This window comes from Leptodactylus fuscus, chromosome 5 (genome assembly GCF_031893055.1).
Source record: "Leptodactylus fuscus isolate aLepFus1 chromosome 5, aLepFus1.hap2, whole genome shotgun sequence".
NCBI classification, from domain to species: domain Eukaryota; kingdom Metazoa; phylum Chordata; class Amphibia; order Anura; family Leptodactylidae; genus Leptodactylus; species Leptodactylus fuscus.
This window is the reverse complement of record NC_134269.1, coordinates 195,466,289-195,482,702: the sequence shown is the minus strand read 5'-3', so window position 1 is coordinate 195,482,702 and position 16,414 is coordinate 195,466,289. Positions and strand designations below refer to the sequence as shown.

Sequence of the window (16,414 nt, the reverse complement as noted above, 5' to 3'; positions counted from 1 at the left end):
ACTTGGTGACCCTCCAGACACGAATTTGGGTTTCCCCCTTAACGAGTATATGTTCCCCATAGACTATAATGGGGTTCGAAACCCATTCGAACACTCGAACAGTGAGCGGCTGTTCGAATTGAATTTCGAACCTCGAACATTTTAGTGTTTGCTCATCTCTAATCTTAATCTGTGTGACAAATTTGTTTTGCATATGAACAAGATTGTCCACTGAATTCTTCTGTATAAAAATCAAGTTGTGTTTTCTTCATACAAATCTTTCCATATTCCAGTTTGCCACTGTGCAGTCTGAAGAAGCTTATTTATGGGCTTACAATGTGAATCTGTTCATGGCTGCACAGTGAGTCACAGCAAAGTGACATTCAAATACAGAAACCTCTTAACACCTTCCTCTCAGCCTACACAAAGCTCAATGTGTCATACACGTTTCCAACCACACACTGTTGTAGACTTAGTACTTCTATAGACAGATGACAATCGGACTATTCTGATGGCCAAAAACATAAGGTAACTGTCAACTCTAGGGGATCAGCTGAGAGTGAGTGTTTACTTGAGGGCATGCGCTTTTCACAACACTTATCATCTGCAGAAACAAAAAATCGGCCATGCTGAAATCTTACATAGTGCTACTCAGTCGTAGGTGATGTCAGGGGACAGGGCTCATCCATATGCTTTACATTAGATGACTGGCAGGGAGTGTGACAGTGACAGATGTTTGTAATTTGCTTTTCTCACACAAAGGACTCAAAGCACAAGGAGAGTTGGGGAGTAGAGTAATCAGTGGCTGCCATTCAGGGGCTCATCCCCAACTCCCATTATGGTCACTAGTACATCGGAAGCCAATTTACCTATGAGTAAATGAGAGGAAACCCAAACAAACACAGGGAGAACATACAAACTCCATGGTTGGATTTGAACCCAGGGGCCCAGCGCTGCAAGGCAACAGTGCTAACTACTGAGCCAATGCATCATCAGAAAATTATCTATTTTGTTAAACTGAATTTTTATGTTTAAAGGGAACCTGACAGGTTGATTGGAACACTAAGCCACCCATAGGTCCTTATATACATGGGGTTTAGTGTCCCAAATCAACCTGTTGTAATGCATTCTGCAATCACATTAAAAATAAAAAAAATCCTTTATACTCACCTAGAGATGAGTGATTGGACTCACCTCTGATGTTCCCAGCGCCTGCGCTGTTCTTCAGTGAGGCCGGAGATGTACTCCTCAGCTTTACTGCACAAGTACCGGAGTTACGGGGGTATACACACCAAAGCTGATGTGTACTCCTCTGGCTTCATTCAAGACACTTTCCAAAAGTCCTCCATGCAGGAGTTTTCTCTCTGTTGATTTTAGGTGGTTTCTGTAATGGGGGTCTCCAATGGAGATGCAGATGTGAACCTAGCCTAACAGGCACTGATGCTGAAGAGTGTGGGACTCTCCATTTCTCCCTCTGCAGGACATAGTTCTTTTTATCTGCACAGCCAGTCTGCTGTGTGCTCTTCTCCCCATCTACACTTATACTATGTGTACTGTAGTATATGTGGCCTATCCTCCATGAAGACTTGGACATTTCCCATACACTTTAATTTGCTGTATACAGTCCCCTGTCCTTACTATGAACACACACACTGGGCTACTGTGAGTAGAAACAGGGGAAGAAGAGTGAGCCAACAACAGACAAGAGGAGTGTGTAATGGTATCTTATGTCAGAAGTAGCAGCAGAGCCTGCTGTATATGGGTATTGCACAGACTTTACAGCAGCAAAATGCTTCAAAGTTGCTTCATTTTGTAGTTAAGAAACAAATTATAAAACATAGAAAACAGTACAAAGATGTCCTTAGGCTTTAAAGAAAAAATACAGTCATTGAGTCTGTTGTGATCTCTTTGAGAGAATCTATGAGACTGATGGACATGGCAAACCTCTGTACTGTATTACCTTAGGCAGTCCCATAAAGTTGAATGACTATGTGCCATTGAGAGGGAGGATTTGGGATCTCCCTTCTCTTGATCCCCAGATCTCATATACTTGCCACCTTCTTCCTAGTGTTATGTTATTGGACAACGCCTTTAATTACGACAGGAATTGCTCCCCACTATATCTTACTTTTCCATGTTTATCTCGCTTTATCTGTAATAACATAACAATGTGTTTGTATAGTAATAGTTCAATTAAACAAATTTACTGAGTCAGTTTTTCTTTAATATCCAATTTTACTTTATTTTTAAAACTAGTACCAGTCAGCCCCCTATACACTTTCTGTATACCTGCATTGTACCTGTAGTTCTTGTGCTTATACTACTGGCAGTCATAACTTTTTATACAGTGCCATTAAATATTATCTGCACTTGTCAGTTAGATGAGCAATAAGAGGACAGCCGAGAAGAATGCGGGCCCGCTTTCCAACGACCAAAACCATAGGCCGTAATAATTCTTTTAACCTCTTGTCTGTTTAGTATCATGGACAGCCAGGTATGAAAGCTGTTGGAGGAAAGATCACAGGCAGATTATTTTATTTCATTGAATTGCAGCCATTGTTGAGCGATGGGGGGGGGGGGGGGCCTCTGGCGAATGCCGTCTGTGGACATTTTCTCCTCCATTTCTGAAAGTAAATACCAATTTCAGGCAAAGAAAGGTAAACGCTGTTAGTAAAGTGCTAATGGAAGTGATAACAATGATTGTATTATAGTCATTCTGCATTTCTGTGGTTTATTTGCACAACATAAATTGAAAATATGCCTATAAAAAGTGTGAACGTGCCTTCACTGTATTTCTATGGATTATAGTTGAGCAGGCCCATGCAATACTTCTTCAAAGGACATTTTTGAATAGGAGGTGAATTTAGCAGTGGCCAAAATATACATTGTTATTCCCAGTTCAGGGCTCGAGGCGGCTGTACATGGCTCCCAGCACCTCCATGTCTTCCATAGGCCTAGCACAGGGTAGATGTTCTCCTTGGAGCTTTTCTGAATGGGATATTTCTAGAATGTGCTGAGAAGAAGCCTGCCCTCCAGTTACATCTCCTGTTTCTTGTTAGTGTGGCGCTCAGCTGGGAGATGGGGGAAGGAAGTTATGCATAAATTAAAATACCACTTACTTTAATATACATTAACATGTATTTCTCCAGTTGGTTAAAATACCATAGTCAATGGCAGATATATGAATTTCATTAAGATTCTCAGCACTAGGGTTAAGGGCGGACCGACGTTCCCCTGATTTATTACCTTTTCTCTGTATTTTTAACTCTTTTTTTTTCCAATCGTACAAAATACAAAACCCAGAAGACCTTCCTAGGACTCCCACTGATCTCCCAACATTCAGCCTCTGTTGGTAAGCAGATGGCTATTTTGCTAGCACTATATTGCACATATGAACGCTCTGTATACATAAGTGTCTGCTTCTTTTATTCTGGCTCTTCCTACCTGACATAGATTATTTGATATGAATTTACTTTTTGACACTTCTTTCTGCCTCTAGGGATGCTGGTCTAGCTCTAGTCCACCCATGCAATGATCCGGTCTCTGTACTAGTGGTACCCCATATTTGTTAGGGATCCCCTAAGACTGGGTGCTGGATACAGAAAGATGCGCAGTCTGTCCCTAGTGGCATTACAGTCATTTCCTCTCTGACTGCCTATAAGTGCTCCATACGCCTTCTCAATAATAGAAGGATGAGCACATGCCATTACTATTATGAATGAGGCCTTGCTTAACAAATCTGGGTCAGATATTCTACTTACATGAAAAGCACGTAAGAGGTCTGTGTTCTGTAACAGTGCAGTAAAAACAGGGTCTCACCATTGTATAGTATCCTACGTTTCCATGAAAACTGTACTATAAGCTTATTGTCACTTTGGCTATTTGCTGTAAAAGAATTCATTCTATATTCCCGGGCATACAGTAAAATGTTCATTAGTAAGGTTAATGGCATTGTTCTGTGTCCTTTAGGATTACGTTACTATCCCATTTGATCTTACAATACACCATGTAAAGGCAATCTAATAATTGTTATAATGTTGCATATGTAACAAGTAGTTTCTTGTGATCTTTTGTACCCATCAGGCTTGTAGAAGAGTGCAGCCTGAACCTCCAAAGCATGTGTATTATTCTGCCATATAAAATGCCAAAATCCAGATATTTTACAGTAATACTTGATAGCGTAAAATGTAAAAATGATTCATCGTTTCAGTAGAAAAATACTAGACTACAGGTCAGCACTTACTAAGTATTCACCTCCTTCTTCTCTTCTCAGGGAAAGAATGCACTTACCCTACATAGACCGATTTCAAGACATATTCAGAATCAGCAAGGAAATGACTCGCCTTCAGATTTCATATGAGGAATATCTGTGCATGAAAACATTGTTACTCTTGTGTACTAGTAAGTGTTGGCAGACTCTCAAGCATTTTTCTTTTGTGTTTTTTTTTTTTGTTTGTTTTCTGGATTGAGGACCTTGTTAACTTTACATAGTCATAGTCTTTGTAAATGTTCAGACTTAAAGTAAAAAAAGTAATTTGGAGCTGAAAGTTGAGTCACCACATTGAGGAAATGCAGCTTTTTATGTTACAGATTCTGTTGTGTGTTTTGTTTTGTTTTTTAGCTAAAGCCAGGAGTGGGGTTAGCAGAATTTAGACGTATAAAAGATTCCTATATATATTCCATACCTTTTGTAGCCATTTATGAAAAAAACTGCAAAAAAAAAAAGCTGGCGTTTCTGCACCGTGAGGCCTCAGTGTGGTGAATCTGTGGACTTACCAGATATCCCTCTTAGAGGACTGTTCGCATCATGCTAAGCACAGATGAAAGCACATGCTAAAAAATAAAATACAGATCATTTAAAAAATACCACACTCTTGGACTGAATAGACATAAACGGATCAGTTTTTATTTAACATTGACTGTATATAAATGGATAGCCATCACTTTCCATTCATATTCATCCACTTTTAGCATCAGTTTGATCCAAAAAACTCATCAGTTAAACTGATGATCAGAACGTGATGTGAACAGCCCCTTATGATAATACAGTATATGGTAAACATCTTATTGTGACACATGGATATTTTACCTAATCCAGTAGTCTTGTTCCTAAAGATTTTAGTGCCACCCTCTGATCACTGTATGCTATAGGACATATGTTCTGTTTGCATTAATATAACAGATAAAAAGTGATTATTCAGACGTTTACAAGAGGTTTTTTTTTCTTTTTATCTCCAATTTAGGTTTGTTAATCCTTTTCTCTTACATTTGTGTTTTGTGTATTACTTTATAGTTCCTAAGGATGGCCTGAAAAGTAACACACTATTTGAGGAAATTCGGATGACCTACATTAAAGAACTTGGAAAAGCCATAGTAAAGAGGGAAGGAAATTCCAGCCAAAACTGGCAACGATTTTACCAACTGACAAAGCTCATGGATACAATGCATGAGGTAAGTACAGATTGCAACTTTCCGTATATCTCATGAAAGTATGAGGTAGTCTGAAGTTATGGCAAAATCTGAGATTTAAGAAAAGTAATACTTTAATTAATTAATATGTAGTACTATTGTTGTTTTCTACACGTTGAGCTATACTAAATCCCATGCAGATGCTCTCCCTAGCTCCTTGAACAGAATATGGCAAATCATGGCCATCCCTTCAGATACTTTCATAACGCATCATTTGCTTTATGGAGAAGAGAGGGAGGAGAAGGAGATTGCTACCTGCTTGGTTAATTGATTTATTGTCTCATTCTTTGCACTGGGTAGCCTCTTCTCTACAAACCTACCAATGTTTAAATAAAATAATATCCAAATGCAGCTATTCAGAGTAATCGAGCAAGATTTTTTCTATGATATAAGACCTTTGTTTTTCTTATATGTTTGGCCAGCTGCAGCCACTATCATGTCACACATAACAAATAATATAATATATATGCTGACGTAACCATATTTCTTATGTCACTATGATATCCTTCTTTTTCAGGTGGTTGAAAATCTCCTAGCCTTTTGCTTCTATTCTTTCACGGACAAATCATTGAGTGTTGAGTTTCCAGAGATGTTGTCCGAAATTATCAGCAATCAGATACCAAAATATTCGTCTGGAAATATCAGAAAACTTTTATTTCATCAGAAGTGACTGCCTTACTAAAATCCTATATATAAATATATATAAATATATATATAAATACATAAACATAAAAAGTTGCCTTAAGGAAAGAATAAGTCAAATTATAGCTTTTACTGTATTAAAAAAAAAGAAAGAAAAAAAAAGAAATCAGACGTGGTAATTGTCCTTGCAACGGTGTACCTATTGTGATTATGCACTACAGTTCATGTGGTTTACAGAGGGCCAAGAATTGGACTATGGAAAATGTCTCATTTCACCCTCTGAAATGAGAAGAATAAGAAGAGATCTTTATACCAGGGGCTCCATTCTGAACATTCTGGTGGTAACTTTACGTTGGATGGAAGTTGTGCTACATTTTTTTTTTCATTGTTTTATTTTCCTGTCTGGTGTTTTTGTTTTTTTTTTCCTTTCTCCCATGGGGAAAAATAAGATTTTGATTTCTGCATGTAACCTGCTGAAAGTTTACAAGTGTATATCAGAAAAGGGAAGTTGTGCCTTTTAAGCTACTGTTTGGATCTAGCAGTTTCTCCGTTTTTACCGATGAACTGACTCTCTTTTTTTTTTTTTCTTATATCATCTTTTTCCTATGCTTTCAAGAATCCTGTTGTACAGATTTGGTCCTTTTTTAAGACTGGGGCAGCTCACAGCTTTCCTAACACAAGTAAAATGTAATATTCTCAACTCGGTCTGTCATTCATAACTACTCTCACTGTGTTGGTCATTTGGCTCTTTCAACTACTGTATTTTATTAGGCTGTTGGTCTGAATTGGGTAGCATTCTTTTGTTTTTGCAACTAATGTACCCGTTGGGAGTAGTCACCATGAATGTGTCTCTTGGTTCCTGGTTCATAATCCCTACAATACTGCTGGTTTGAGCCTTGCATTGACAGGAACTAACTGCAGGGTAGTTCTTATATCGAGTAGATTTTTGCTAGCAGAGTTCCCATTTTTCACGTGCCATAATCGCTCAGAGACGCAACGGTAGAAGCTGCTGTAGCCGTTTCAAAGCTTGCCTATTTGTACGCTTGTATTTTTAAGAAAAAGTTTAAAAAAAAGAAAAAAAACAAAAAGGAAATGCTAAAAAAATTCTGTTAGTCATTCACAAGATTTTTTTTTATCAGATAAAAATATTTTTTACTTTATCAGGGTCACTACAAAGCCACTTTACAGCAGGGTCATAAATAAGACAAGTTTAATGTGGTAGAATAAAAAAAAAAACATAAAAAAAAAACGTCAAGCTACATTACTGTGTATAAATTGTTAACTAACTTTATATTTATACTTTTTACAGATGTATGCCATATTGGTATAATTGGAAATGTAGACAGAACATGAAAGGGCTACTGCAGCTTGAAGTAACTCTCTGGTCTCTCTCTTAATGCTTTATCCATTGTACAGAAAGGGTAGTGCGAAGCCTACGACAAGTCGCGTCGGGTTCAGGGCAAGAAGCTCAGATAACCAGCTATATTACAATTCCAGAGGAGAAGAGACATGGAAGTAATTCAGTAAGCAGCAGGTTTATGACATTTACAAGCTTGATAGTGCTAATGTTTTATTGTGTGATTTTTGTTTCTCAAAAAGAAAAAAAAATAACTGGATAAGCACTTAGGTGAATCGAGTCTTTTCTCTGCATTTCTCTTTTGTACTACTTAATATATGCTATAATCTGCAATAGCGTTCAGGCCTGGCTCGACTCGGGCCGAGAGTATCACAGGATGAGTTTTTGTCTCTGCCATCCTGTATCCGCGCCGAGTGAAAGTGAAAAGTGTCAGTGAAATGACCAGAACCCACTAGTGTTTGCATAACTGAAGTCCTCACATTTTACAACTTTTTACAGATTTAATAAATAGGAAAATTTTCATATTTGTTTTTAGAAACTTTTCAACTTTTTACAGGATTCAGAGACAAATTAGTCTATAAAAAAACAAAAAAAATCTATTATTTTTGTCAAGGAAAAAAAAGTACAAGTGTAACGAAATGATGTGCTATAAAGCTTTAGGAAAGCGAATCAGTGGAATTTCTCAGGATTACTCTGGCCTCGTCCCACCGCCTCCCACTGCTCTACCTCCTAGGTCTGTTGTAGAACTGTGTCTTGTACCTATAAAAGGGAGACCCTACCCCAGTCATGTTCGTGAATCTTGTCCTTCATTGCCCCCCCCCCCAAAAAAAAAAAAAAAAAAAACGTTTTGAGAGAACTTTTTTTTCGAAATGGTTGGGTATTTGGTAGACATGACACCCACCAACCCCTTAGTGGGCCCCGACATCTAATATGGCTTTCTTTTACCGTAGAAGTTTTATGATTGGATGTGGAATATCACACAAGTCCTTGCCAGCTGACTATAGAGATCAACTTTGTTTTCAAGACAATTCAATGATACCAGTAATGCCCCCTCCCCCACTTATTGTGCGTGCTGTAAAGGCCTAATGTATTGTCGTGTCCATATTCCTGTAGTGCATAATTTAGTTTTCATTGTCGTGAAGTTGCAAGTTTATTTTCTCTTTCTCCTTAAAAAACTGTATGCGTTTGAAAATCTTTTAATGCCTTAAGAGTTGGTCAGTTTATCTGCTGTTTCCAGGGAAAAAGACTGAGCAGTCTCACTCTATCACACTGCGCTGGTGGCTGTAGGAGTCTGGTCACATGGTGCGAGCAAATCATTGCAGGTCATCATTGGAAAATCATGTGGCACATTTGCAGCAGTTGTGCCACAATGACATGGTAATAAACTGATTTGACTGCACCGTGTGAATAAGCCCTTAAGGTGCATTCACACATTGTGAAGGTTGCTGTTTGAGACTGTGACACATGTGAATACGGCCTTAGTCTTTTAAGAGCTATGCTATTACCTAAAACCTATTGATGTGGTTTAGTACCTGCAGAACCAACCTGGCTAGCCATTCCTTGCTTTATAGAGGGCACTTTATAATACCAAATCTTGCACGTATGAGACGTGCATAGTTCAGGGTAACTGTATATTCCTAGAGTGCATTTATTGACAATGTTACTGACTTTACTGTAATATCTCAGATATCATGTGATTAGATAAGATACAAGCCAAATTTTTCTATAGTAGTGTTGAAGAGATGCGTAAATTTTCTCATGCATTTCTTTGCAGAGGCCATATACGCCACTGGTTGTTGTATGCACACCAGTGCCGGCATTGGGCAGAGCAGGTGCGGGGAGCAAACAATCCGAATACCTCCTTCAACCAGCACTGGACATGCCAAAAGCCAGAATCTGGTTGTTTGCTCTGAGCAGCACCTCAACGTTTTGTCTACATTAGTTTTATATGTGAAGCCCCATTAGAGTCCATGTCCTGTGGATTTCTAGATGGTCAGTAATTGTCTGGAAACCTGGATTTTTATGACCAATGGAAAGTTATTAAAAATTGTTACTTATTTCCCCCAAAAAGACACTACTATGTACCTAAAGGATTAAAATAAAGCCTTGTTTTACGCTCACGTATAGCACATAGGATTGTGTTCCTTATGAATAGAGGTCCCTGCTAGTGCCTAAATAGTGGATGACAGAGGTATTGGGTTTCCAGCAGATACCTCTAGTAAAAATGTCAAACATTTTCTACTGAATGCTAAAAGCTTACATCCACGGTCGCTCCGCCATAAAGTCATATCATAGGGGGGAGGATGACTTCTCTGACCATGACAAGATTAAAGCTGACTTAGCTATTATTCTCTCTGTGAGTCCAGCATCAGAATCTCAGGGCCATCAGCTGAATGGCCGACTATAACACGTGGTAAGGAATCGGCAAATACGACCTCACTGGTGGGCAGGAGGGATGGACTCCTTTTGGAAATAGCTCCCTATAGATTAATGCATAGGACATGATCTGGGAATAATAGTCAATTTTATAAATGTTTTAATAAATTATTTTAATAAACAATTTGAACACCAGTATTGGAAATGCCAAAAGCAGAATCGGCTGTTTCCTCCAAGCAGCACCTCCACATTTTGTCTACATCAGAGTCCATGCCCTGTGAATTTGTAAATGGTCCGTAATTGAGTGAAAACTTCCCAGATTATGCCTTTTTAGGTTTCTTTGAAAAACAGGCATTAATCTATAGGCAGCTAACTTCCAAAAGGTGCCACTGGAGCTTATTCCTCTTTTCCAGCAATGAGATCTTATTTGCATATTCCATACCACACGAGACATATGGACCCTTTCTGAGCCACGTAATACATAAGCAGCCTATGTCCACCAGGAGTGGGGGGTTGATGCGCGGGACACCCTATGACCTTTATGTGCCCTAATATTTTCATTGAATGACATTGTTATGACAGAATCCCTTTTGTAGACGAGAGAGAAAAAAAAAGATCTTTGTGATGGGGATAAACAGTAAAGTTTTGTCTTTTTTTAGTATTCAAGCAGTTAAGTCAAGCACAGAATGAATTTAGTTAAGTGGGAACTCTTAATTTTAGAGCTTCGGGTCTGATCCCTGTCTGTTTTGCAGCACTTTGCTTTACTCTCATGCAAATTTCTATTCTATTTATGTGAACGTATTCAGTAATCTAAGGGTGAGATGAGACACTGAGGAAAAAATCCACTGCAAATTTTGCTGTAAATCTATGTTGCAAAGGAAGAAATCTGCCATTAAAAACATTACAAATCCACAGATCCTGCTGCAGAATATCTGCGTGTCCTCAATTCTGTAGCAGAAAAATCCACTACGTGTGAAAACCCTATTTGTATGGGTACTGTACTTTGCAATAAAGATGTTGTACAAAGTATGCACTAGAAAACCCCAACAAATCTGCCACATCTGAACGTGGCCAAGTAAATCCCTGCACTTTATTTACCTGTTCATGGATTTAGGAATTCTGCACAGGTAGATGCGAGTAGTGTGAAAGCAGAATGTAGAAGAGATGAGATAATAGTGTATTATATATGAGCCATATAGAATTATGTCACGTGTGCATTAAATGTAATATGCTTTACCTAAAAGTGATGCTGAAGATTCAGAACGAAAGATGCTAACATAGGGTAAGTTCACACAGAGTTTTTTTTGCAGACGGATTTTGATGTGGAATCCGGCTGAAGAAACGCCTCCAATTAATTTCAATGAGAGTCACTTGCAGTTTTTTTCCAGCTAGCGGGAAAAAAATGCGACATGACCTATCTTCATGCGGATTCGGCGGCTGAGTCAGCCGCAGCTCGAGACTCCCTCCTGATAGGCCCATTCTTCCGGGCCTATTCAGGAGCGGTATACGGCGATGGATAAGCCGCACAAAAAAGCCGGCGGTGGAAAGTGGAGGAATTTCCTCTTCACTTTCCACCGGGTGAACTTACCCTTAAAGTGTAAGGAAACTTTTATTTATTTTTTTCATAAAAAGTGCAGGTGAAAGGAACAAACTTTTCTTTCGTGGAGCATATTGTAAAGTGCCTGCGTCTTTAGGAATTACTCCTATTTAGACTTCTTATCTGAGGGATTTTGTCCGTACTCCTTACGCAAACAGTTTCAGTTTACAATGGAGTCTATGGAGGGGAGGAGAAGAAGAAGAACGATAGAGATATCAGGCTGTCTTTTCTATGCCATTGAGTTATTTCTGCTGACAGAAAGCTGGATAGTAATTCTTGACAACCCAGCTGTGTTGTGAAAGAGAACGGTCTCTCTATAGTGCAGATGTCTCTCTGTTTGAGCAGCTCTCCCTCCCCCCTTCCCTCTCTATAGAGTTCTGTTGTACAGATTTAATCAATGGTAGAAAGAGGCAACTGAGTCTAGAAACAGGCCATTTTCTTTTATAAATCATATTACCAAGTTTATCTTCACCTGAACTATGAATTTATGAAAAAAATAATAAAAGTGCAGTGACGCTTTAAGAAAGACTGAAATCACTTCCCATCACCCCTTCAGAAGAGCTCCAGTACTAACCAGGTTTTCACTACTTTTCCATTCAGTTTTTTAAATTTTGCCTTCCCCGTATAAGTTTATAGGAGAAAAAGCTCAGCTTTTCCATAGATAAAATAAACACGCATGTCGTATCTATAACAGCCAAAAATATTGTTTCAACAACATGCGGCCTCAGCCTGTGGAAATATAGAACTTTTGGCTGTTGCTGAAGTGCAGCATTTTACAGTCCCAGCAGAGTGAATGAGATTTAATTTAATTTAATCCCATCCACTTGCTGCGGGAAAGCTGGGTTTTCAAAAAATACAGCATGTTCATTTTACTGTGTGGCCTTAGCCTACGAGCACCTTTGCAAAATTTGCATTTTGGCTGTAAGAATGTTGGAAAATTGGCAGCAGTGTGGTGTGCGGCGAACCAGTGCGTAAGGTTTGCCACTAAAAAGGATCTTCCCACAAACATTGCCTTGTAAACTGATAGAAAATTAAAGGGGTTATCCAGAATTAGAAAACATGGCTACTTTCTGGCTCAGTCCTATGTGATACAGCTCAATACCATCTTAATGGATATGATGGCTGTTTCTTGTTCTGAGGAAGTGACTTGTATTCCAATCCTGAATAACTAATGTTTGCAAATATAAAGAATTGTCATTTTTGAAGGACTTTAAGGATTTTCTCTAACAATCTTAGTGAAGTCTTTTGTCTTGATAGTTTGTCAATAGATACAACCATGAACGCAGGAGCTTTATATGGTCTGCCACAACCCCAGCCATAATTTTCTGTGCAGGAATAGAACCAGGCGCATGCACAAGAAGATAATGTGGCCACAAATAGGAAATCATGGCTGGAGTCCCAGATCATAGAAAGTAAGTGCTCTCATGGTTGTATCTGGCAGCCTAGGGCCTGGTTCACATCTGCATTCGGTATTCCATTCAGGAATACTGAACGCATTGACAAGCCGTGAGTAGTGAAAGCACACGGACCCCATAGACTATAATGGAGTCCGTGTGTTTTCTGGGCGGTGTCCGCATGAGTCATGCAGAGAGGAAAGTAGTTCATGAAGTACTCTTCTCTCCACATGTTCTGTGCGGACACCGCGCAGAAAACACACGGACCCCATTATAGTCTATGGGGTCCGTGTGCTTTCACTACTCACGGCTTGTCAATGCATTCGGTATTCTGCTCGGCGGGTCCCCAAGCAGATGTGAACCAGGCCTCACAACGAAAAGACTGTCACCACAAAGACCATTATAGAAAATCTTTACAAAACTGCAAAAATTTCTATTTCTATGCTATATCTAGTGTAAGCTCTAGCAGAGAACTTACCTTAGGGAATGGAGGGGAGGGGGGATTTGGGTTGCACTTAATGAACTGTGCCTAAGAAGACTCATAGGATATTGTAGCGCGAGTATTTCCCTCAATAGTTTATCCCACAAAGTATTGTTTATTGATAAATACATCCAATATGTAGACTTCTTGCTTGTATCCCTTTATATATAGAAAATGTTATTCCTCATACATACGTATATTTACCAGCTTTTCTGTGTCCCCTTCTGTACATATGTGGACAGGCATGCTTAGTGTTGCTTCTCTGTACGATGGAGTATGCGGAGGGATTTCTTCTGTGGTGAAAGAAGGAGAAAGTGTTACTGCAATAGCATCTACTCTAAGAAGCAGAAGATTCAGAAGTGGCCTACTCATCACACCAGAGACCCCTTACATACCAGAGGGAGTAAAGAGGCAACACTTGGTTTTGTTTGTCCACTTTAACACATCTAGGCCTCATGCTGCGGTGATGGGGGGGGGGGGGGGGGGGGGGGGTGATGCCCCATTCTGTTCATTATAGAGCAGGTTCTATTGGCTTCGTGACATCAGAACTGTAAGTCAGTGGAGGACGGAAGGTACTCAGATGACACTGGTGTGTCTTTCAGTACATTCTGCCATAAAATCACGCCCCCCCCCCCCCATATTAAGCCTGCAGACTCAGTAAGGCTACGTGCACACAACAGAGATGGACACAGAAAGTCGTTGTAGAAAGGAGTTCTAAGAGTAGCAGTGTGGACCGCAGCAGTGTCTTTAATAAGGGCTCTCTAGATCCTTCTTCTAGATCGTTCTATAGCTTCTATTGGTCTAAGCTCGCTCTTTGTGATAACCTCTTTATCCAATTGTCATTTCTTATGAGCAGATATCAGGCCCATGGACAGAGAAGCATGCAAGCTGATATTAAATACATTAGGCCAAGAATAGCCCATTGTAGAGATCAGCCGTGAGTAAAGAGACATTGACATCTGTGTACAGTAAAATTTCACACAATGTGTGCTTTTGCTATATATTTTATTAAAGAAAAAAAAAACAACTTAAACATATTTATGTTACTAAAAGTTTCATAGCAACATGAGAAAGTAGAGCACCTAAATAAAATGGTCATGAGATGTCCTCCGCCATAGTGCAGTCTTCCCCTCAGTGATCCTGGTGATCCATTGACGTTCACCATCACTGCAAACTGACTATTACTCCAAGACATTGAGGAAATGATCGATTTCTGACCATTATTAGCACTTCTGAGACAACTAGTTCACTAGACGTCTCCTAGTCTGTAGTAATACAGTATGTAAAGAATAAAGCACTTAACTCTATGTAATGGAGGCGAGGAGATGTTTTCTTATGTGCATTGTTGAGGGGTGAGAAGGCAGGAAGCGGTGCGCTGCATTGTGTAATACACTTGGTTTTCACATCTCGAGGTGTTTATATGGACACGTGGAAGCAGATTCCAAAGAAAGGAGAGATTGCAAAATGGACGGGAGCTTTGCCAAATACTACTAGTTCTTTTTACTATGTCCATGATGAACTAGAAAGAATTAGATGATATTGTCCTTGATTCGAGTGTCTTTAGAAGATGTCCTAACAGAGGTTATTGGCACCCCCATTTTCTGACCAGAACTTTCACGTGTATTAAAATAATGGAGACTCTTGTTAGTATAGTAGTGCCAAAGGGCTGGTGTGGGCGCTCCTGGCATCTCTGCACGGGGCTTCACCATAAAGGTGTCAGTAATCGGGCACAAAGACATAAGTCTCTAAACACTTACCCATCATTGAGAAGCCGTACTTCTAACATAAGGGGCACAAACTTCTTTGTACTTGTATTATTATATAGGAATATACATCCATTAGAAAAGGACTACCAAGATCAGATTTTGTAGCTATCCGGGATGTATTCATGTATGCTGGGAGGGTGCGGTGTGGGCCTAAATAGTTTGTGCTTTCACTACAAATGAAAATGTGATTTCCCCACCGAGCACACTTGTGGCATGTACCAGAGAGAGTGTGAATATACCCTAAAAAGGTCCTCACTCGCATTGTAAAAATGTATGCCTGCCTTACCCTTATGGATGTGCCAACTCGTATACCGTGTTTGGGGGGAGGGAGCTTGCACACTTAAAGCACTTTTGTGTGGTCCTGGTGTTATTCATTAAGTATAGGGATATTAGAATTGTTCCATGCAAGTATTCTTTGTAAATCGTGCACAGAACAATTTTATCATGTAAATGTCACCATTGTCGCGCTTTGTAACGCTCACTATTAAATTATTGATACATCTGATCATACATGCCGCATTGCGTTACTCTTATGTGTTTTCTGTCTGTACGTCTGTGCTGATTACTTTGCTACTTGTTATAGCCAAAATATAAATATATATATAAAAAAACTAAAGTATATCTTTTTGATTTCAACGGACGCTGATGTTTTTTTTTTGTAACCCTTTTTCTCTAGAGTAATCCATATGAACAGATTGGAAATATGTCAATATTTTATTTTGTATAAAGTATAAGATACTTATAATGGGGGAAAGATTGGATTCTATAATGGTGTAAGGCCTTATTAGAAATTAATAGAAAGATACATATATATATTTTTTTTTACATTAATTGTAAGCCCTGTATGAATTAAAACAGTAACTTCTGTTATAATGTAGGGTTCTTTTTATACATGCTGAATGAAATCCACTTGTAATAATGTCTTTTCCCTTTATTTTGTGAAATGTTGGACTATTATGTCTGTGTGTGGAACAGGTTTGCATTTATTTTCTCTTAATTTGCTGTTTGGGTAAAACCAAGTCCCATTTGTACAGTGTTGCAGTACATGTGAGACATACGCTGCAGCTCTCAGTAAACAGAAACATTGAAGTCACATAATAAAAACATGCTTTTTCATTAACCTACCTCTACTCTTTGTCTTGTTTTACCGCTGACTTTTGGATATAAATGTGTATTTTTATTTTCTCCTTAAGGCCAAGGCCTCATGTGGTGTAAACGCAGTGGTTTGCGAATCCCATCCACACATTGCAGAAAAATACACTCAGAAGAAATGCTGCGATTTCCAAAACCTTGTGTTTTTGGAAATCGCAGCATGTCAATTATACCTATGAAAAGGACGAGTTTCCCTATAGG

The 16,414-nt window shown here is 39.1% G+C and overlaps 1 protein-coding gene across 2 annotated transcripts in view; it reads left to right on the top strand.

The window, feature by feature from the left end:
- NR3C1 (nuclear receptor subfamily 3 group C member 1) overlaps window positions 1-15,677 on the top strand; it is a 124,332-nt gene extending 108,655 nt beyond the window's left edge. For both annotated transcript variants that reach the window (XM_075275012.1, XM_075275011.1), the window contains exons 7-9: window positions 4,253-4,380; window positions 5,273-5,430; window positions 5,966-15,677. In XM_075275012.1, coding sequence (XP_075131113.1) covers window positions 4,253-4,380; window positions 5,273-5,430; window positions 5,966-6,118 — 439 coding nt within the window. In that variant the 3' untranslated portion in view covers window positions 6,119-15,677. The remainder of the gene's footprint in view (window positions 1-4,252; window positions 4,381-5,272; window positions 5,431-5,965) is intronic.
- The last annotated feature ends 737 nt before the right edge of the window (window positions 15,678-16,414 follow it).